We start from the raw sequence: 23463 nt of genomic DNA on the forward strand, positions 1-23463 counted from the left end.
ATACTAAACAATTCTCCTGACAATGGTAGGCAGGATTGAGCTTTGATGCTCACAGAGCTACTAATGCCCTCTTTACTGACTTTCTATCCGCTGGTCCACTCTCTCTACTCCTTCTTTCCAGCTTCTTAGGATCTCTTCTCTAATAAACTGCCTGCTTCCAAGTTGTATCTCAAGCTCTGCTTTAGGGAAATGTAAATTAGGGATTTCATAATTATGATCTCAAAATACTGTAGTCCATGGCATCCATTCACTCAGAAATATTTACTCAGTGATTGTAATGGATCAGGTAGTGTTTTAGATACTGAAAATATGATAGTGAACAGGAGATTAAGTCTGATGGAGTACGTGGATAAATAGGCAACAACTGAGTAATGTATAAAGCATTATAACAGGGTAGACATGAGTGCTACTAGCTGTGAAGTGTGGTCAGGTTAGGATCCCTGAATCACATTTGCTAGGTATTAAGAGAGTGAAGGACAGAGGGCTTCCCAGGTGGCACAGTGGTAAAGAATTCGCCTGCCAATGAAGGAGTCTCAGGAGGTGCAGTTTCGATCCCTGGGTTGGGAAAATCCCCTGGAGGAGGAAATGGTAACCCAGTCCAGTATTCTTACCTGGGAAATCCACTGGACTGAGGGGATACAGTCCATGGGGTCGCACAGAGTCGGACACGACTTAGCAACTGAGCATGCACGCGCAAATGACTGAGGACAAGCCAAAGCATCTCCACCTTGGACTTTGTGTCCAACTCCCAGGCTTCGTTTGGGACTGAGGCAAGCCCAAGTGGCATGGCACAGTCCTCCCTTCCCCCCAGGCCACACCCCTTTAGCCTTCGTAGAGCCTTCAGTAGACGGAACACCATGTCACTCTTATTGCATGAATCCAGTGGTGCTTAATTAAAGCATAAGCCTGAAAAAGAGGAACCAGTCCCCACCCTCCCCCAAATCTCCAAAGAGAACATATTCTACCTGCAAAACTAAAACTTCATTTCTTGTGTGGGTGCTCAGTCGTGTCTGACTCTCTGCGACCCCATGGACTGTAGTCTGCCAGGCTCCTCTGTCCATAGGATTTTCCAGGCAAGAATACTGGAGTGGGTTGCCATTTCCTCCTCCAGAGGATTTTCCCAAACTAGGGATCAAACCTGCGTCTCCTTCATCTTTGGCATTGGCAGATGGATTCTTTACCACTCTGCCACCTGGGAAGCCCCCTTTATTCCTCATGACACAAAAACTGCTTGTTTGTACTGTGGCCTTAGAACCTTGACCTTGCCGCAACTGCTGTCCTCCTTAGTACTTTTTAATAGGGGAAACTCGAGCTTGATAAAAGTTAGAATGTGAAACCAATATGACCTTCCTTTCTTTTTTCTCTTCTTTTCCTTCTCTATCCCTAAGTCTGGCATGCTGCGATTCATGGGGTCGCAAAGAGTCAGACACGACTGAGCGACTGATCTGATCTGATCTGATCCCTAAGTCTTTCTGCTTCAAAGACTTTATAAAGCTGTTTATCTAGTGAGAAAACTGTACCGAGGCTTTCTTACCTAAAATTAATGACTTGGGGGCTATGCTGCCACATTGGTCCTGGTCCCCGATAAGTACTTCCTTTGCTAGAATCTTTCCACCAGGGAGGCACTTGGGTTTTGAACCCTAGTCAATGGCTAGACCATTGGTGCTCCCAGAGTTCCAATGAGCCTTTCCACAAAGTTTTAACTGGGTTAAACATGAAGTAAACTCCACCCAGTTTCACCACCTCATATGAAATGAACATCTTAGGACCTCACTGATACTCCTGTGGCTAGAACTCTGTGCTCCCAATGCAGGGGCCAGGTGCCATCCCTGGTCAGGGAACTAGATCCTACAGGACGCCAACTAAGAGTTTGCATGCCACAACTAAAGACCTGGTACAGCCAAATAAATATTAAAAAAAAAAAAAAAGAAATGAATAGCTTGTCTTCACATGATGCTGAGAACTGATACTGTTTAGAACTTATATGTACTGTCCTGAATTTTTCCTGTTGTAGTACTAATTTTTCCCATTTGCTAATGACAGAAAACACAATTCAAATTAGCTTAAGCAAAAACTAAAAAAACAAAACCAACACTTCTCCCCCCAGCACATTATTAGTTCATGTAACTGCAAAGTCCAAGGCTCAAGTAATGCATAAGGATTCTCCTTCCATCTTTTGCTTTCTTCTCCGCTGTGACTGAGTTCACTCTTAGGAAGGCCTTCTTTGAGTGGAGGCCACTGGTATAACACATGCAATTTTTAGTTCTGATTGGGCCCAACCATCTTGGCTTGACTCATTTGGTTATCCCAAAACCAGACACAGAAGCCAGGGGAATGGGCTGGTTGGCTTGGCCAGGCCTAAACCAAGGCTTATCCTTGAAACTGGGGTGGGGAATCAGCTGTATAGAAGTATGGCAATTGATGCCAGTGTGTGTGTGTGCACGCACATGCATACGTGTGCATGCTGAGGACAGCGTGGAGAGCTTGGATGCTGATCAACCAAAAATATTCCCCTCTCAGTTCTTCTGTTGAGCTCCATACATTTCCCTGAGATTGGACTCCTGTGGGACATGAATATTTGCCCACTCTGGCCACACTGGGCTTGTCTGTGATACTAGCTCTTCTCCAGAGGTAGGGACCACCATTCTCACTTGAAGTATTCCCCAGACTCTGTCTAGCCTGTTTACAGCTTGTCCTCTTCCTGCTCTAAATGTTCCCAGCAAGCTGCACAGTGCATGTAATGTCCTTTCAGACACTTTGGCAACTAGCGAGTCATGTACACAAAGAACCATTCAAAGGAGAATGTGGTTAGTTCTCTGAGAGAGTAGTGAAAAGATGTTTGGAGAGCAGAGATAAAGGCATATAACATCTGGCTGGCAGCATGAGAGCAGACAAACGATTCAGTGACTATCAAGCACCCAGGACAAGCTTAAGGCTAGGATGAATAATGATAATAAGAGTGATAATATTAACAGCAGCTAATATAGTACTTAACCATATGCCAGGCTCTGTTCTAAGAATTGTATGTGAATTAACGAATCCTCACGATACTCTCTCAAGTAGGTACCAATTTATTTATTACCCAATTTTAGAGTTGAGATCAAGTAACTTGCCCAAGGTCACATAGTAAGGAGGTGGCAGCATATGATGAGGTTCCTATCATGGGTGGAGGGGTCTTAAAGGCTAAGATACAGTGTTAGTCTTGACTAATGTTTCCTTGAGAGGCTGTTTCATGTTTGCTAACAAACTCAAACTTCCTGAGAATAGCAGTTTAGACTACACTTGGACTACACTTTGGGAGAGGCTACATATGTACATTTTTGAATAGACTCTCTTTACAGGAATGAGCATTGTTATACAAATGAATGAAGTCTTCCACAGCGCTTAGAACAAGAAGATAAAGACAGGAAGTTATGGATCTGACTAACTGAGGCTTTTATCTCTGACTCAGTGTGTGACTGTACAGATGACCTAACACCATGCTGATAATTGGCCAGCTGTAAAAGAGAGGGAGGGCTTCCCAGGTTGCACAATGGTGAAGAATCCGTCTCCCAATGCAAGAGACCCAAGAGACATGGGGATGACCCTGGGGTCAGGAAGATCCCCTGGAGTAGGAACTGGCATCCCACTCCGGTATTCCGGAAAATACCATGGATTGAGGAATCTGTCGGGCTACAATCACAACTGAGCACACACACACGTGCATGAACACAAATATACATATTAAAGTCTTGCAACAGTTAAGAGAAAGCTACTAAAATTAAGGTATTTTTTTCTTAGTTTCACTGTAACATTAGTAATCAGCAAATATGCATTAGGAGCCAAATATACTAGACACTAAGGGATTACAACAGAATAATGAAACAGGATTTCTACCAGTCCCTATTTTATAGACTTGATGAGCAAGATCAGTTTGGTAAACATTCAGATTACTTAGCAGAATGTCAAAATGGCCAAGTACATCAGAACTCATCTGGTTCAACACATACAAATGGAAAATCAGATTCAAAAGGGGAAAGAAATAGATTCAGGAAGAGTCTTATTACCGCAGAAACACTTGTCCTCAAAGAAAAGGCTTGGGCTCCGGGTTTGAGTTTGGGTTGAAGAGGTTACCATCTGTGTGACCTACGACCACTCGCTTAGTTTCTCTGAACCAAATTCCTTTTCTCTAAAATGGGGATAGTAACAACTTATTTCCAAGAGCTGTTGTGAAGATTAAGTAAAATCGTGTGTGTAAATCTCTAACCCAGGGCCTGGCTTAGGACCACAAGCAACTATTATTATTGTGACCTCTGCAGGAGAAAGCTCTTTTCTGGCTCTTTTTCTATAAGAAAACCCATCCAGTGAGACCCCATTCACAAGGTCGCAGCAGAACAGAAAGTGCTTTCAACTGCTCGGAGATGGGCGCTGCAAGAACACGGACCCAGCCATCCCGGGCGGCAGAGCACAGCCCCCTCGGCCAAGCCTAACTTCCATTTCCTTCCCTTCCTTTTTGGGAGAGCTAGGCTCCCCCCACGCGCTCGGTTATCTTATTTTCCTGAGCCTCGCCGGGTCGCTGGCCTCTCTGCGTCCTTCTGATCATGTGGGCCCCGCGGCAGCCGTGCGGTCACGGCCGGCGGCTGGGTCCCTCCATGCCGCATTCTTCCTCTTGGCTCCCGCGGGCCGGAGCTGCGTTCTGAAGCCCGGGTTCCCGCGGGGATTGACGCGCTGGGGGAGGAGCGGTTTCTTGCTGCGCGTCTCTCAGGAGCATTACGGCTGGGCTCGTTCCCGGCTCCGGCCGCCAGCCCCAGCCTCCCGGGTCCGGAGCCGGGACTGGAGGAGGCGGCGAGGGAGGGAGCGCGAGCGAGGAGGCACGCGCCCGCCCGCCCGTCCGCGCCCAGACCGCTGCCGCCGCCTTAGCAGCCATGGCTGAGCGCCGCGCCTTCGCCCAGAAGATCAGCAGGTAAATCTGGGGCGTGTGGCGCGCCGCGGCAGCCGGAGGAAGAGCCGGAGAGTCCTCCCGGGCCCGGCCTAGGAGGCGGGTGGGTGTGGCGACCAGGGCGCCGGGATCCCGCGGCCTGGTCCGCTGCTGGGTGGAGGGGCCGAGGGGACTCGCCGGGGCTGCCGAGGCCTCGCGCGGCGCTCCTGCCTCGGCCCTCAGGCCTCGCCTACCCCGGGGGCGCAGAGAGCCCCGCGCGCCCGCCTCCGCCGGCTCCTCGGCCGCCCGGGCCTGGAGTTTGGCGGCGGCTTATTGAAAGGCAGGCGGGGTAAGCTCGGCGGCTGGCCTCTCCGCGCTTCCCGAATTCTTTGTGTCCCCACCCCCGGGCTGGCCGGGGCCCTTTCCCTCTCCCCGCCCACCCTCGGTTCTCCCCAGGAGGGTGCGGGGGTCCGCCCTCGTCTCCACCCCAACAAAAGGTTCGGCGCGCGGCGGACTCCTGGTGGAGGAGGGAGGCCGCCCCTCCTTCACGCCCCTTCACCCTTCCCAGAAATCTGACACGAATCCTATTTGCACCCAGGGGTCTTGTTCAGAGTGGGCGCGTGCACCCAGAATGGAAAATGTACGGCCAGAATAAAAAGTTGAGAACCTGTGCTTTGCACCTTCCGTGTGCAGCTGCAGGATCTGCCAAATTGTACGCTGGAGCTTGATCCTAGTAGCGTGTGAATGTAAATTACCCTGTATTTCTCGTAGCTCCGGAGAAAGATGGATGATAGGCAGTGTTCTTTATACGCCGGCCCTTTGACTCGTTTTAAGAGTCTAGACGTAAAAAGTAAACGATCAAGGCTGAGTTTTCTTTTACCTACTTGTGGTGAGAATGTTGCCGCCTTTCTCCCCTCTAAAACTAAAAACTGAATTACGGTGGAGGATTCTAATATTTGTAGACTTTGTGAAATATACGAATGTATACGACACTAGACATTCTGTTAATCATGAATTCACAAGAAAAGAAACATTCGAAAATATTACTTTTTCGACAATTCTATTTCCTTGACTCTGGATCTTTTTAGTTTACTGTTATTTCTGAAAGATTTTTTTGCCTGCCAAGCAAGTCTTTTCTTAACTATCTGAACTTCCATAGTGTTACTCTATTTTGGTTATGTTTTTCATTTAAAACTAACATCTCTTTAAGCTTTGTGCTTATTTGTTTTTTCTTTCGAACTTTAAAACATATTTCATTTCCTCAGGAGGCAAAATAGCAAATGCTTAAGAGCATAGAGGCTCAGTCTATGACATGGGCTGAAATCCTGATTGTTACTTTCTAAGTTGACGCCTTGGCCAAATTGATTAAGTTCTCTTAAGCTTTAGTTCTAAGCTGGTCTGGATAATGGGTAAAAACAAATTAAAAAAAGTGTACCCAGCTCGTAGACTTGTTGTAAACATTGTGGCATAATTGGTGTAAAGGTTTTAGTATGGTGTATGGCTCCTGCTAGCTATCACTGAACTCTTAAGTAGTATAATCTAGGGAGCTGTGATAGACTTAATAGGAATTTATTACTTAATAGGAAATTATTACTTTTGTTCTTTTTTTGTAAAATAATTTGATCTTGTTTCTGAAGGTGGTGCCCTTTAAAAATAGATGTATTATTTGACATGCATGCTAAGTATTAATTTCTCTTAAATAGGGCCAAAAGCTTATCTCTGAGAACACTGTGCTGATCAAGAAAGTGCACATTAGGGAGTTAGGTATGAAATGTATACAATGTTTGTTCTCCAGTCATGGAATTTGTCCTCAGATAGACATGACAAAACACAAGAAAAAAAGATAACCAGTTTTGCAAAACAACAAAAAATTCAAATTAACATTGCCTTGTAAAGTTATAAAAGTACATGAGGCAATAGAAGTGAAGATATATGAATTGATTGGAGAGATATTTAGACATAGGGGTGCAGTGACTGAATGTGGAAGGTGAGGAAGACTGAAGAGTCTGGGAGGACATCCAAGTTTCTGATTTGAGCAAATGGGTTAGAGGCAATTGTTGAGGTAAGGAAGTGCAGGAGGAGGAAGGGGCCTGAGAGTGGGAAGTGTGGTGTACTGGAGATGTTAATTCAGTTTTGGACTTGTTAGTTTCCAAGTGCTGTGGAGCACTCAAAGAGAAATGTCTATGAGGCTGTTGGTACAGGTTTAAGATGCTGAAGAGAGATTGAGTTGGAGGTCTAGATTTGGGAGTAATCAGCAAGTAGACTGTAGTTAAAGCAGAGGAGTAGGTGAGATAGTTCAGGAGGAATGCTCGGACTTAATTTGGAGGGAAGACCGAGGACAAAACAGCTTATCTGGTCGTTGTGAATGAAAGATACTTTCCTCCTAGGAAAATACGGCTGAATAAATTCCTGTTCTGCTTCTTAATTTCCTACCATGGGAAGTATAGTACAGTTTGAAAACAAACTGCCTGGTTTGACATCCTAGCACTGCCCCTCATAGAGTGAACTTGGGCAAGTTATTTCCCCACAGTTTTACTTCATTTTCCCTATCTATAAAATGGAATTAATGGTATATGGACTCACCGTATAGGATGGTTGTCAAGAGTTGAATAAATTCATACCTGTGACGTGCTTATAAGTGCTTTTTTGATAATGAGTGCTCAGTAAGTATCACTTTTTAAAAATTATTATGGGATTTATAAAATGGCTTAGGACCATTTCTTGGAAGTAATATTCCTTTTTATGATATACCTGTATGAACTTTGTTGCACTGTGAAAAGCCTGTTGCTATCTGAAAACTTACTTTTCTTTTTCAAAGGTTTATGGTTTTTTAAAAACCTTTAAAAAGAATTATACTGGTCTCTTTTCTGGCTCAGTTATTTCCTAGCCCTTTGCTTTTAGTGCCGTTGTTTTTTTGAGGCTGTGATTTGATGATTTCTTGAAGCTCTTTATTCTGTATCACTGATTGCACTACTAACCTCAGCTCATCATAGAAAAGCAGACTTCATGTCAAGTACTGCCTCTTGTCTGTTCTCCCCCCTTTTGGAGAACAAGACATATGCTTTGTTAACCTTTGTAATCACTCCCTCAAATATAATGAGCTTCCCAGGTGGCTCAGTTGGAAAAAAATCCACTTGCCAGTACAAGAGATGTGGATTCAATCCCTGGTCCAGGAAGATTTCATGGAGAAAGCAATGGCAACTCACCTCCAGTACTCTTGCCTGGAGAACCCCTGGACAGAGGAGCCTGGCCGGCTACAGCTGATAGGGTTGCAAAGAGTCGGACATGACTTAGTGACTGAACAACAGCAATGTATAATGGGTGCAATTTATGGAATGTTGTTTGTAGATAAATGATTTAGCATTTTGTTTGGATTATTTTGTCCTGTCACTTGATATTCAGCTGTAATGATGAACATTTGTGTATACTTAAAACACTTTTTACATCATTCTCATCTTCATAACCCAGAAGGCAGAAGAACATAGAACAGAAGGTAGGCTCTAGGTCACATCCCTCAGGTTGCAATTCTGCTTATACAAATGATAGCTGTGTAATTCTGGGCAGTTGATCTAACTAACCTCTTTGTCTTGGTTTGCTTATCAGTAAAGTGGAGCTAGAAACCTCTATAGGGTTAATTTGAGGATTAATTGAGATAATACATGTAAAACACAAACCTGTGTCTGAAACATAGCATTCAAAAAATGTTAGCTGCTGCTATTATTCCTTACTTACCGTTCCTATAATCTAGATGCAGAACTGAGGCCTACTAAGAGAATGAGATTATTTGTCTTATTTGAGGCTCAAATCCGAGTCCTCTGATTTCAGATGTTAAACCCTTACTATTTGTATTTTCTTTCTGCAAGATATTTTCTGTGGTAGTTCTAGATTTTCTAACAGTGCTGCTATTAGTATCCCCAGAGTTACCCTCGCTTTTGTAATCTTTGTTAATTTGGTATCATTTTGCTGCCCAAGAATCAGAATTTAATGAAAGACTTCATCAGATCTTTATTTCTGAGGAAAATCTTACATGAGTGGGATTTTCTGGATATAGGCTTATTTATAACCTCAGTTGTTTTTAGTCTTGAATCTGTTCATAACCCTGGCTGGATAGGCCCAGTCTTTTAATTTACTTTGTTCAATTCATTTTCTCATTCCTGATCAAAGTAAATCATTTCCACATAGTATCAACTGTTTCAGTGCTGCCTGTGTCATCACTTTAGACACATATACCACCTCCCTGACCTTCTGTTGTGCTCATCTCCCTAACTGTTAATGCTGAATATCTAACCTATTTCTTGCTCCTGAGCTGCAGAGTAGTGTTAGGAGGAGACTAGAGTAGTCCAGAGTTGATCTTGTATTAATTAATGTCTTCTCATTTGAAATGAGGTTTATTCCAAATAATTTCTCTCATTTACTATCTCTGTTTACCTACTCCATCTTTTACTGAAAACTTTGGGACCATATCACATGGTGCTGTGCTGTGCTCAGTCGCTTCAGTTGTGTCTAACTCTTTGTGACCCCATGGACTGTAGCCCGCTAGGCTCCTCTGTCCATGGAATTCTCTAGGCAAGAATACTGGAGTGGGTTGCCATGCCCTCCTTCAGGGGAACTTCCTGACCTAGGAATTGAACCTGTGTCTTTTATATCTCCTACATTGGCAGGCAGATTATTTACCATTAGCATATGGGAAGCCTCCATACCACATGAGTCCTTCATTTTAACCTTGACATGTGACTGTCCCAGTATGTCATTCAGCCGTCCTTCTCTTGAACCCGAAAGATGTCTTGTCCCTAAAACTTACCTTTTTTATTGTATTTTGGACCATGTATCTTGCCACCTACTCCCAACCTTGATCTCACAATTTTCCCTTTCCTTTGTAGCATCTTCAGTCTCTTCTTTTTCATGGATGTTTCCCTTAAGCCGTAAGGCTTATCATGCCTTTCTCATCATAAAACAAAGAACTGTCGAGTCTTCTGGCATTTCTAGCTGCCAACCAGTCATTCCTTTTTCTTTTATAGTCACCTTTCTCACATGTGTGTGGTATAGTCACGACTACTTCCTACTTGCTCTCCTCGTCAATCTTGTAGCCATATGGCAGTGCTTACCATGCTACTTTATGTGTACTTGAATTGTAGACCTCTTGAGAATTAGGAATGGTTGACTTTTTTCTTTTGTTCATCACTGATTTCATGTGCTACAGTTTTTTATTTTATTTTTTAAATTTCTCATGCTTGTTCTCCTTTTTCCGTTCCCCCTCTTTTATACTGCTTTCAGAGCTCTTTGAGGACTGGTCTCGGTCTTTTTGGGATTCCCAGGTGGCACAGTGGTAAAGAATCTGCCTGGCAGCGCAGGAGATGCCAGTTTGATCCCAGGGTTGGGAAGATCCCCTGGAGTAGGAATTGGCAACCTATTCCAGTATTTTTGCCTGGAAAATCCCATGGATAGAGGAGCCTGGTGGCTCCATGGTGTCTGTACTCCTGTACAGTCCATGGGGTTGCAAAAGCGTTGGACACAACTTAGCAACTACACATCAATAATCCCTCCTTATCCTCAACTCACCCACATTGATGGATCTTCAAAAGTATAAGTGAGGAACTCCTTTCTTACTTCACCATCTAATCTTTTTTTTTTTTTTTTTTTACCATCTAATCTTTATAATTCCATGGACAGAGGAACCTGGCAAGCCACAGTCCAGGGGTTTGCAAAGAGTCGGACACAACTGAGCACACACACACTAGGTCTTTTTATCTCCAGTGCTTAGCACATAATCTTGAGTAAACTGGACATCTAAAAAGTGTATGAAGGAATACCACCCTGCCACCTGAATCGTTTTTCATAACCTCACTTACAGATAACCACAATAAGTTTGTAGCTTATCTAGTCCCTCCCTCCTCTAATTCAAATGTGTTTCAAATGAATTCTCCCTAAAACACAGCTTTTATCATGGCATGCTGCTGTTGCTGCTAAGTCGCTTCAGTCGTGTCCGCTTCAGTGCGACCCCATAGACGGCAGCCCACCAGGCTCCCCCATCCCTGGGATTCTCCAGGCAAGAGCACTGGAGTGGGTTGCCATTTCCTTCTCCTATGCTTGAAAGTGAAAAGTGAAAGTGAAGTTGCTCAGTCGTATCCGACTCTTTGCAACCCCATGGACTGCAGCCTACCAAGGCTCCTCCGTCCATGGGATTTTCCAGGCAAGAGTACTGGAGTGGGGTGCCATTGCCTTCTCCTTATCATGGCATACTTATGTTCAAAAATGTATACATAGTGACTTCTTATGGGGTTAAATCCAGCCCCCTGCTTGCATTTTAAAAGTCATCTATAATCTGGTCTTTCTCTTGTGCTTATTCTTGAGTTTACATTTTGGACTAGTCAATCTGGTGTTTTCACTTGACCCCCACAATGCTCTGCTCATTTCCATCTCTGTAACAGTTCTGTTGTTTCTGATATATGCTGCCTTTTCTCTTTTAAATCTTACCCTTTGGTTCAGAGTACTCCAAGCTGCTGTCCTGACATTTGAGATAACCATTTCCTTGCTTTTCTGTATTTTTACTACCTATGAATGCATCCATAAGTAATTTAATTTAGAAAATTTTTGAATTCATTTAAATAGAATCATATTGTATGTTTGTATGCTGTTCTATCTTCTTTTGCTCAAAATTGTAACTGTGAGATTCAGCCATGATGTTACAAGCAGTTGAAGTTCATTCATTTTCATTGCTTAATATTTTTCATTGTATAAACATAACCACAATTTTCCATTCTACAATAGATGGACATTTGGATTGTTTCCAATTTTTCTTTTGGGGGAGCAAATAATTTTTATTTTTTTACAAATACACCAAAGAATCATGCAATGCTGCTGGCATTGGATGCAATCCCGGGCCACAAGTCTGCACATTCCTTTGCAATTGGTCTTGTGATGGCAGAACCTTTCATCTCGCCTTTATTGTTTACTGTGACCCCTGCATTATCTTCAAAATAAAGAAACACACCATCTTTTCTCCGGTATGACTTTCGTTGTCGAATTACCACTGTTAGATGTTCCTTCTTTCTGAGCTCTGGTTTGCCTTTTTTGACTGTGGCCATCACCATGTCACCCACACCAGCAGCAGAAAGTCTATTCAATTGAACCTTGATCCCCTTCACAGAGATGATATACAGATTTTTGGCTCCTGTGTTGTCAGCACAGTTGATCACGGCTCCAACCGGAAGACCCAAGGAAATCCGGTATTTCGCACCAGAGGACCACTATGTCCTCGCTTCGATATCTTGAAGGCCGGAAAGGGACAAAAAGGACTGTTTCCAATTTTTGACTATTAGAAACAATGCTGCTATGAGCATTCCTACACATATACTCTGGTACATGTGTTCATGAGTTTTTCTAGGGTATACTCAGGTGTGGAGTTGCTGGGTCTTGATTGCTTGTTGTAGCAATTTTATTTATTGTCAAATTTGTTAGGCAGTGCCAAACTTTTCTAAGATAGATGTACAGATTTACACTCCCACAGTGTTGCTTTACATAGTTACCATCACTTGGTTTTGCTAACTTTCTCATTTTTGCTAGTCTGATGGATGCATGGTGCTATCTTTTTATAAAAGTTTTAACGCATATTTATTTGATTACTAATGAGATTGAGCCCTGTTTTTGTATGTTTATTGACCATTTGAATTTACTCTTTTGTAAATTACCTAATTAAATAGTTTGCCATTTTCTTTCTTTGTTTCTTCCCTTTGGATTCTTTTTCTTATTGATTTTTGTGAGTACCTTACATATATTCTGTAGATTAGTTATTTATTGATTTTATATTTTGCAAATATCTTCATACACTATGGTTTGTTTTTAATCCTTTTTCTGGAATCTTTTGAAAACTAAGCTTAATGCAGTATAGCAGTTTTCTAAAAAAAAATTATAGTACTTTTGGGGTCTTATTTAAGAAATATTTTATTACCCTGAGGTCATTTGTATATCATATATTTATCATAAACTTTGTAATTACCGCCTTTGTATTTAGGTTTATATTCCACCTGGACTTGATATGTGTATGGAGTGAAATTTTATTTTTTTCAGAATGGATTCTCCTTTCGCTATTGATCTGTCCTGCCATCTCTATAAATATGTTTGTGTCCTTATTTGTGGGTCTTTTTTATGGGTTCTGTTTTGTTCCATTGATCTAGTTATACATCTTTTCATTAATTATAAACAGTTTTCATTATAATAAGCTTTGGAATTTGGTAGGATAACTCTTTCCACCTTAAAAAAAAAGTGTCCTAGCTGATCTTAGCTTTTTGAATTTCTGTGCATATTTTAGAATCTACCAAAAACAAACAAAAGCTCCCAAAAGTTTGGTGACCTAAATGGGAAGGAAATCCAGGGAAGAAGGGTTATATGTGTATATGTGGCTGATTCACTTTGCTATACAACAGAAATTAAGATACATTGTAAAGCAACTATACTGTATACCATCTACAAAATGGCAACCCACTTTGTATTTTCTTTTTTAAAAATTTTTTACCAAAATTTAATAATAATCCTTGATTCTTTGAAATGGGCACAGGCTTTTCAACTCTGAATGGTCCTCAGATCCTCCAAAAAACAAAATAAAACACCCCCCCCAAATGAGAAACTGCCCAGTCCTTTTAGAATTTGATTGGGATTGCTTTGAATCTATGCATCAATTTGGGGGAGAAATGATATTCTTATATTATTGAGTTTCCAATTCATGATTGTGGTGTATGTCTCCATTTATTTAGGTCTTTATATCACACGATGAGGGCTTCCCTAGTGACTCAGATGGTAAAGTGTCTGCCTGCAATGCAGGAGACCAGGGTTCTATCCCTGGGTTGGGAAGATCCCCTGGAGAAGGAAATAGCAGCCCACTCCAGTATTCTTGCCTGGAAAATCCCATGGACTGCGGAGCCTGGTAGGCTACCGTCCATGGGGTTGCAAAGAGTCAGACACGACTGAGTGACTTGACTTTCACTTTTCATCACACAATGAAATTTTATAGTTTTCTCTGCAAGGTTTTGCATATCTTTTGTTAGATTTATTTTTAGGTATATATCAGTGATACATCTTGCTGGGCTTCCCAGGTGACTCAGTGGTAAAGAATCCGCCTACCAGTGCAGAAGACAGACATGGGTTCAATCCCTGGGTAGAGAAGATACCCTGGAGAAAGAAATGGCAACCCACTCAAATATTCTTGCCTAGAAAATCCCATGGACAGAGGAGCCTGGGGGGCTATAGTCCATGGGGTCACAAAAGAGTCAGACATGACTTAGTGACTAATAAATAATAATATATCTTGCTAAACTCTTGTTAAATCTAAAAATGTGTATTCCTTTTTATTTTATTTTTCTTTTATGAGACAGGGTGCTCAGGGCTGGTGCACTGGGATGATCCTGAGGGATGGGATGGGGAGGGAGGGGACAGGGAACACATGTCCACCCATGGCTGATTCATGTGAATGTAGGGCAGAAACCACCACAATACTGTAAAGTAATTAGCCTCCAATTAAAATTAAAAAAAAGAAAAAATATAGACCTAGGTACAGTGACGGGTAGCCTTGCCCTCCAGATTTGTTATATCAAATTAATTTTGCACAAAGAATTGGTTTTAAGGGGCAAAATGTACTGACAATTTGTAGTTTTACTTAGTTATAGACATTGGTTGCTATTTTACACTGATAATGTCTGCTCCAGTTTTTTTACTTTTAGTCTATATCTTTTGTTTTGCTTCTTATTTATACTTTTTCTTTACAAGTAAAAAAATGAAAGCATATCTTGAAGAAAATAATAAAATAATAATTAATTGATTAAAATAATTATACTCTTTACCCAGGAAAAAAATTTTTTAATCGAAATTTAATAATAATCCTTGATTCTTTAAAATGGGCACAGGCTCTTCAACTCTGGATGGTCCTCAGGCTGTTATACAACAGCATCGTGGGACTGATTCAACCAGAACTGTTATATTATCTCAGGAAAACACAGGGTCAGTCTTTTTCAGGAGGCTTAATATTCCAACTTTGTACTTGATAAACCTCTGTTACAGGACGGACTAAAGCTGAACGGGAAGATTAGGCTGCAGTCAACCTACTTATTGCCCTGTGGCCTTGTTTATTCTATGTACATAGCTGTATCATATGAAAACCAAGGATTTTGTTGTATCTTTTTGAAACTTGTAGCTGGTTTATTTTTTTGTGTTGATCTGCAGATTATTACCTTGCATTACTGTATAGATTTTTAATATCATTTCTATTCAACATTGTGTTAGTACTGAGTGTCATCATTTTGCCGACAAAGATCCATATAGTCAAAGCTATGGTTTTTCCAGTTGTCACGTACAGATGTGAGAGTTGGACCATAAAGAAAGCTGAGCACTGAAGAACTGATGCTTTTGAATTGTGGTGCTAGAGAAGACTCTTGAGAGTCCCCTGTACTTCAAGGAGATCAAACTAGTCAATTGTAAAGGGAATCAGTCCTGAATATTCATTGGAAGGACTGATGCTGAAGCTGAAGCTCCAATACTTTGTCCACCTGATGCTAAGAGCTGACTCATTGGAAAAGACCCTGATGTTGAAGGCAATAGGAAAAGGGGGCAGCAGAGGATAAGATGGTTAGATAACATCACCAACTCAATGGAATGAATCTGAACAAACTCTGGGAGATGGTGAAGAACAGGGGAACCTGATATGCTGCAGTCTATGGGGTTGCAAAGAGTTGGACACAACTTAGTGACTGAACAACAACATCCTCAGTTTGTTTATAATCTCAAAGTGTTTTCACTTGGTATTAAGCCTTATGGTTACTGTAGGTTTTTGTAGATCTTTTGGTTTGTGTTCCCTAGAAAACAGATACTGAGACAAAGATAAAGAGTTAAGACTTTTTCTGGGAGGCATAATCCTAGAGCATTACAAGAGAAAAGGGAAGTGAAGCAGAGATAGATGGGAAACAATGTAAGGTAATACCTTATCTCGTTGGCCACTGCTTCACAAAGAGCTAGGAAGAGATTGTTCGGCACGTGTGCTTGCTAGGCCATACAGGTTATCATTGGACAGCAGAACAGTTCCTCAGATCTGCAGATGGGATTCTGAAAGAAGAGGAAATTTATCTACCTGCTTTTCTCCTGAGTCTTCTAACTCAGAGTTACTTCCCTTTCCTTTCTGGGTTGCATCTTTTGGACCCCTTTGTCAACCACTCGAGATGTCCCCCTACTTTTTCAGTGGCCTTTTATAGAAGAGACTTCTTGGTTTCAAGTGACAGAACCTCAAATCAATTTGCACATACAAAAAGTTGCTGACTAATGTAACTGAGTACATTCGGTCCAGTGGTTAATTCAGTCCAGTGATGTTAATATAAGCTTCTTATCTTCTTGTCTTGGCTAGATTTTCCACAGAGTTGTAATAAAAGGGTTACAGTGGGAATTGACAGTCCCAGGCTAGAATCCTGCAAGTTTAGTTGTGGCAGAAAAGGTTTAGGAACTCAGTTATTGGTCTGGCTTGGATCACATTACTATAATCCTTCCTTGAACCAATTATTAATTTAGGGATGCAGGGGACTCTGACCAGTCCCTGGGTAGTATGTCCTCTGTGGCTTGGGGGAGAGATATGATGGTGTCAGCAACACTCAACCTCAAAGAATGAGTTCCTTATCAAAAAGGAGTTTATAACCAAAAGAAGGAGGATCAGAGAGCTGGTCCCCAAAACAACTGATATTCTTTGAAATTAGTCATTTGAAGTTGGCAATGGCACCCCACTCCAGTACTCTGCGAGCCTGGAAAATCCCATGGATGGAGGAGCCTGGTGGGCTGCAGTCCATGTGGTTGCTAAGAGTCGGACACGACTGAGCGACTTCACTTTCACTTTTCACTTTCATGCATTGGAGAAGGAAATGGCAACCCACTCCAGTGCTCTTGCCTGGAGAATCCCAGGGACGAGGGAGCCTAGTGGGCTGCCGTCTATGGGGTTGCACAGAGTCGGACACGACTGAAGCGACTTAGCAGCAGCAGCAGCAGCAGCATCACTATAATCATTTAAATATATAGCTGTATAGTCAGCTCGACTACCTGCTAAAATTTAAATGTAGCTGGTGAAGTACAAAAAGAAAACCAGGGTAACCTGATGCCAGCTGTGGATCCCGTCTCTTAACTTTAAGTTTAGCTCTCACCTTAATGCCAACTCTGGGCTTTCCTGGTGGCTCAGCTGGTAGAGAATCTGCCTGCAATGCTGAAGACCTGGGTTTGATCCCTGGGTTGGGAAGATCCTCTGGAGAAGGGAACAGCTACCCACTTCAGTATTCTGGCCTTGAGAATTCCATGGATTAGTCCATGGGGTCGCAAAGAGTCAGACACGACTGAGTGACTTTCACTTAATGGCAGCTTGCACCTCCCAAGGAGGTCTGCTTGGTTCTTGTTTTCTGGCTTTCCCATGCTTCTTTCTGTACCTGCACTCCTGCCTCATCCTTAGGTGTTCCATATTTGTCCTGTGACACCAGAAAACTGCACTCCTCTGCGCATATCAGCCTATTATTGATTTTCAGAAACTTTGCTAAAGATACAGAGATGGTGGTAAGGGGCCTCAGGGTCCAAAGCTTTCTTAGTGACTTCATCCCAACTCTTCTCTTTTTCCCATCATCAACATTCTTTTTCTCACTGTAAGCAGTTTCTTCCTCTTATCTACACAGAGTAGTTCCAATCATATCCAAACTCGTAAAAACATTTTTTTTACATTTATTTTAATTTTTATAGTTATTATTTTTATATTTTATTAATTTATTTTTGGCTGCACTGGGTCTTCGTTGCTGCACGTGGGCTTTCTCTAGTTGCAGTGAGTGGGGCCCACTCTATAGTTGTGGTTCATGGGCTTCTCACTGCGGTAGCTTCTCTTGTGGTGGTGGAGTACAGATTCTGGAGCGCAGGCACAGTGGTCCTGGCGCACAGGCTTAGCTGTTCCATGGCATGTGGAATCCTCCTGGATCAAATCTGTGTCCCCTGCATTGGCAGGCAGATTCTTAACCACCGAACCACCAGGGAAGTCCTCTTTTTTTTTTTCTTTAAACAAAACAGGACAACTTTATTGAGCTATGCTTTACATACCATATACTTAGTTCATTTTAAGTGTATCATTCAGTGATTTTTAGTAAATTTACAAAGTTGTGCAACCATCACTCAGGATCCTGTTTTAGACCTTTTTCATGCCCACCTAGGATCCCTTGTGCCAGTTTACAGTCACTCCCTAGTCCCACCCCAAGCTGCGGCAACCCCTAATATACTTCTAAGTCTGTCACTTTCTCTCTAAATTTGCCTTTTCTGAAAGTATCACATAAGTGGAATCATGTAATACATGGCCTTTTGTGTCTGGCTTCTTTCACTTAGTATAGCTTTTCAAAGCTTGTCATGTACTGGTACTGACATTGTGGTTTTGATTTGCATTTCCTTAATGATTAGTGATATTTTTCCTGTGCTTATTAACCATTTACATATCTTATTGGTGAAATATCTATTAAAATCTTTTGCTCAATTTTGAAGGGATTATTTATCTTGTTTTTGAGTTGTAAGAGTTCTTTATACATTTTAGATACAGGCCCTTTATTAGATACATGATTTGCAAATATTTTCTCCTGTCTGGTTTGTTTTTTCATTTTCTTAGTGGTGAATTTTGAAGCACAAAGACTTTAAATTTTGATGAAGTTTAATTCAGTAATTTTCTTTTTGTGGATTATGTTGTTGGTGTTGTTATCTAAGACTGCATAATTCATGCTTAGGGTTTCCTTCTCTGTTTTCTTCTAGAAGTTTTAGCTTTTACTTTTGGTTTATGATCCATTTTGCATTAATTTTTGTGCATAGTGTGAGATGAGGGTCTAAATTCATCTTTTGCATGTGAATGTCCAGTTGTTGCAGTAGTCTTTGTTGGAAAGACCATCTTCTCAAGGTATGAATTGACTTCATACTTTGTCAGAAATCATGGATCTGTATATCTGTCCTTGCAATATCGAACTGTTCTGATTACTGTTATTTTACAGTAAAATTTGATAGCCGGAAGTGTAAGTCTTTCAACTTTTTTTTTCTTTTTTAAAATTGTTTTCTACATTTCTGCAAGCATTTTAGAATCAGTATCAACATGAATTTTGGCAATTCTGCAACTATTCTTTTAGGATTTTGATAAGGATTACATCGAATCTGTAGATTATCTTGGAGAGAGTTGGCATCAGCAATATTAAGTCTTCAGATCCATGAAAACAGGCTGTGTCTTCATTTATTTAGAGCTTTATTGATTTCTCTTAGTAAAATTTTTCAGTGTGTAAGTCTTACACTTTTGTTAAATCTGTTTTTAAGTATTTTATTGTTTTTGATGTTACCATGAATGGAATTAAAGAATTATTTTTGGTGAGTTTGTTGCTAGTATGTAGAAATGCAGTTGAATTTTGAATGTTAAATTTGTATCTTCTGACCTTGCTGGACTCATTTATTTATTTATTTTAAATTTTATTTTATTTTTAAACTTTACATAATTGTATTAGTTTTCCCATATATCAAAATGAATCCTCCACAGGTATACATGTATTCCCCATCCTGAACCCTCCCTCCTCCCTCCCCATACCATCCCTCTGGGTCGTCCCAGTGCACTAGCCCCAAGCATCCAGTTGGACTCATTTATTAATTCTTGAAATGTTTGGTGGATTCCTTAAACTTTTCTGCTTATAGGATGTATTGTCTGTGAGTAAAGAGTTTATTTCTTCCTTTCCAATCTTAGTGCCTTTAATTTCTTCCCTTTCCTTCCTTCCTTCTCTCTCTCCCTCTTTCCCTTCCCTTCTCCCTTTCTTCCTTCTTTCCTTCCTTCCTCCTTTTCTCCTTTCCTGAATTACACTGCCTGGATCCTTCGGTATAGTGTTGAATAGAAATGGTGAGAATGCACATCCTTGCTTTCATTCCAGTCTTAGGAGGAAAGCTGTCACTATTAAGTTTAACTATTTAAGTTAACTATAAAAGTTTAAGTTAAACATTTAACTATTACCTACCTACAGATAATGTTATGTAACAGATAATGTTATAGATAATGTTCATGACCCAGATAACCATGATGGTGTGGTCACTCTCCTAGAGTCAGACATCCTGGAGTGTGAAGTCAAGTGGGCCTTAGGAAGCATCACTACAAACAAAGCTACTAGAGGTGATAGAATTCTATTTAAGCTATTTCAAATCCTGAAAGATGACTCTGTGAAAGTGTTGCTGTCAATATGTCAGCAAATTTGGAAAACTCAGCAGTGGCCACAGGACAGGAAAAGGTCAGTTTTCATTCCAATCCCAAAGAAAGGCAATGACAAAGAATGCTCAAACTACTGCAGAATTGCAGTCATCCCACATGCTAGCAAAGTAATGCTCAAAATTCTCCAAGCCAGGCTTCAGCAGTATGTGAACTGTGAACTTCCAGATGTCCAAGCTGGATTTAGAAAAGGCAGAGGAACCAGAGATCAAATTGCCAGCATTCGTTGGATCATCGAAAAAGCAATAGAGTTTTAGAAAAACATCTACTTTTGCTTTATTGACTCCAGCAAAGCCTTTGACTGTGTGGATCACAACAAACTGTGGAAAATTCTGAAAGAGATGGGAATACCAGACCACCTGACCTCATCCTGAGAAATCTGTATGCAGGTGAAGAAGCAACAGTTAGAACTGGACATGGAACAACAGACTGGTTCCAAATAGGAAAAGGAGTATGTCAAGGCTGTATATTGTCACCCTGCTTATTTTACTTACATGCAGAATACATCATGTGAAATGCCATGCTGGATGAAGCACAAGCTGGAATCAGGATTCACGGGAGAAATATCAATAACTTCAGATATGCAGAGGAACACCACCCTTATGGCAGAAAGTGAAGAAGAACTAAAGAGCCTTTTGATGAAAGTGAAAGAGGAGAGTGAAAAAATTGGCTTAAAACTCAACATTCAGAAAGCTAAGATCATGGTATCTGGTCCCATCACTGCATGGCAAATAGATGGAGAAACAGTGGAAACAGTGAGAGACTTTATTTTCTTGGCCTCTAAAGTCACTGCACATGGTGACTGCAGCCATGAAATTAAAAGATGCTTGCTCCTTAGAAGAAAAGCTATGACCAACCTAGCCAGCATATTAAAAAGCAGAGGCATTACTTTGCCAACAAAGGTCCATCTAGTCAAAGCTGTGGTTTTTCCAGTATTCATGTATGGATGTGAGATTTGGACTATAAAGAAAGCTGAGCACCGAAGAACTGATGCTGTTGAACTGTGGTGTTGGAGAAGACTCTTGAGAGTCCCTTGCACAGCAAGGAGATCCAACCAGTCAATCCTAAAGGAAATCAACACTGACTGTTCATTGGAAGGACTGATGCTGAAGCTGAAGCTCCAGTACTTTGGCCACTTGATGTGAAGAACTGACTCATTATAAAAGAGCCTGATGCTGGGAAAGATTGAAGACAGGAGGAGAAGGGGACGACAGAGGATGAGATGGTTGGATGGCAACACCGACTCGATGGACATGAGCTTGAGTAAACTCCAGGAGTTGGTGATGGACAGGGAGGCCTGGCGTGTTGTATTCCATGGGGTTGTAAAGAGTTGGACACGACTAAACGACTGAACTGAACTGAACTGAGGCAGGTAGTGTAGGAAACTGAAGCAGGGGACAAAGATTTGAGAAGTCTTTAAGATGAACAGAGTTTAGCAACTAATTGTATACAGTTTACACCAGAATATAATTTGTATGTTATCTTATCTTGGTATACAGTGTTAGAATTTATGGGTAAGGAGATTTTGGCTTTATTTTCCTGAACTAGTGGAATTAAGGTATATTTATCTCCTTTTGGGAGGATTGACTTTTTACAGTACGGATTTTCCCCCTTCAGTTTTCTTTTTAGTTGCCAATTTAAGTTCAGTGATAATTTTTACAAATACTAAGACTTTAAATTTTTTTCTATGTTTAATATGTTCCATGAAGTAGGGAGCATTGTTACCACCATGTTTTAGGTGAGGAAATTGAGATAATAGTGAAATGCTGTAGATCAGAATGATGGAGACCTCCAAGTCTTTTTAATACAGTGCTTTCTGAATCTTTAACTTAAATATTATCCCCAGATAGTGTCAGATGGGATACATGAGTCATCTGACATCCTTTTTTTTTTTTTTCATTCTGCCCCTAAAGGAACTCTGACTTAAATGTGAAGTGTATTATAGAGAAGGATTATTTCTGTTCTTTGGTTTCACAAATCAACCTGTATGTGTTTTTGTTTTCTTGGACTTTTAGTCGTTACTGGTCCTCTCTGGACCTAGATTCATAAAGAATTTAATGCAGGATAACTTAGGAATGACAGCGCCTCAGGTGGGAGTTTTATTTAACCATTCATGAAAGATAGGAAACAGATCGTACCAGTGGTAGTAATTATTATAGTGTTCCTATTAATATGTTAATGTGTATCAGACATTTTCGCTGGGTATCTTTAACTGACCTCATAGGCTAGATTTTGGAGAATAGAGAAATCATTAATATGAAATATTTGTTGTCATTCAGTCTCTAAGTTGTGTCTGACTATTTTGTGACCCCAAGGATTGTAGCCTGCCAGGCTCCTCTGTCCATGGGACTGTCCCAGGCAAGAACACTGGAGTGGGCTGCCATTTTCTTCTCCAAGGGATCTTCTTGACCCCGGCATAGAACTTATGTCTCCTGCATTGGCAGGTGGATTCTTTACCACTGAGCCACCAGAGAAGCCCAGTATGAACTATAATTAGAATTATTTACCTTTGGAAACTCTTCCATGGAAAGAGGCCCTCAGAGTTTTATGGATCTGAATTCGAACCCAGCATCTACCTTATAAGCTTGGGAAGGTTGCTCTATTTTTGAAATTTATCTAAAAATGTCTATTTTTTCTTGCTGTAGATTAGTATATAGTACTGCAGGAAATTTGGAAATACAAAAGGCCCAAAAGAGAAAGTAAAAATCGCCCGTAATTCTTGATTTAGACCAAAATCTCTCAATGAAGCTTACATTCTAATGATGAACTTTGCAGACCAGAAATAGCTTAAATGTCTACCAGTAGAGAGTGGTTAAATATGTTGCAGCTTATCCATTTCATGGAGTCAATGTTGGATAAGAGGAGAACAGTGGTTAAGAGTAAGTGCTCTAAGTTCAGATCTTAGGGCTACTCCTTATTGATTAATGTGACCTGAACTTCTTGAAATTTCAGTGTCCTCTTATAGTGCCCACTTCATAGAGTTTTTCTGAAGGTTAAATGAGGTATAAGAAATTTAACACTGTAAACAACATCTGGCACATTGTAAGTGCTTGGTAAACATTGATAGAATATTATTATTAATTTTATGTGCTGATATGGAAAGATTCTCAAGATATATTAAGTGTATAATGTAAGATACCAAGAAAAGGTTATGTATGATGTTATATGTATTAAAAAGTAATAATTTCTTATATACACACATCTTTTTCTTGAAGGATCCCTAAGAAAACATTAAGTGGGGAATGGGATTGGGGATTGGAAAGGGTAGAGAAATAGACCTTTTGTTTTTACTTCTTTGTAAAGTTTG

At 40.9% G+C, this 23463-nt stretch overlaps 1 protein-coding gene and 1 pseudogene across 9 annotated transcripts in view; one reads left to right on the forward strand and one right to left on the reverse strand.

Annotated features, from left to right (window-relative positions):
* The first annotated feature begins 4596 nt into the window (after positions 1 to 4596).
* Positions 4597 to 23463, forward strand: part of DOCK7 (dedicator of cytokinesis 7) — a 189822-nt gene continuing 170955 nt past the window's right edge. For 2 of the 8 annotated variants that reach the window (XM_027537048.1, XM_027537051.1), the window contains exon 1: positions 4628 to 4942. In XM_027537048.1, coding sequence (XP_027392849.1) covers positions 4905 to 4942 — 38 coding nt within the window. In that variant the 5' untranslated portion in view covers positions 4628 to 4904. Of the gene's footprint in view, positions 4943 to 23463 lie in introns of all 8 variants that reach the window. The other 6 variants (XM_027537049.1, XM_027537052.1, XM_027537056.1 and 3 more) reach the window with 5 other exon arrangements.
* On the reverse strand, positions 11701 to 17502 carry LOC113882466 (annotated as a pseudogene). Its single transcript, XR_003508380.1, has 2 exons — positions 17338 to 17502; positions 11701 to 12209 (listed from the first exon to the last, which is right to left on the reverse strand). The product of XR_003508380.1 is annotated as a 60S ribosomal protein L23 pseudogene (transcript).

The sequence above is a fragment of the Bos indicus x Bos taurus genome, chromosome 3 (assembly GCF_003369695.1).
Source record: "Bos indicus x Bos taurus breed Angus x Brahman F1 hybrid chromosome 3, Bos_hybrid_MaternalHap_v2.0, whole genome shotgun sequence".
NCBI lineage: Eukaryota > Metazoa > Chordata > Mammalia > Artiodactyla > Bovidae > Bos > Bos indicus x Bos taurus.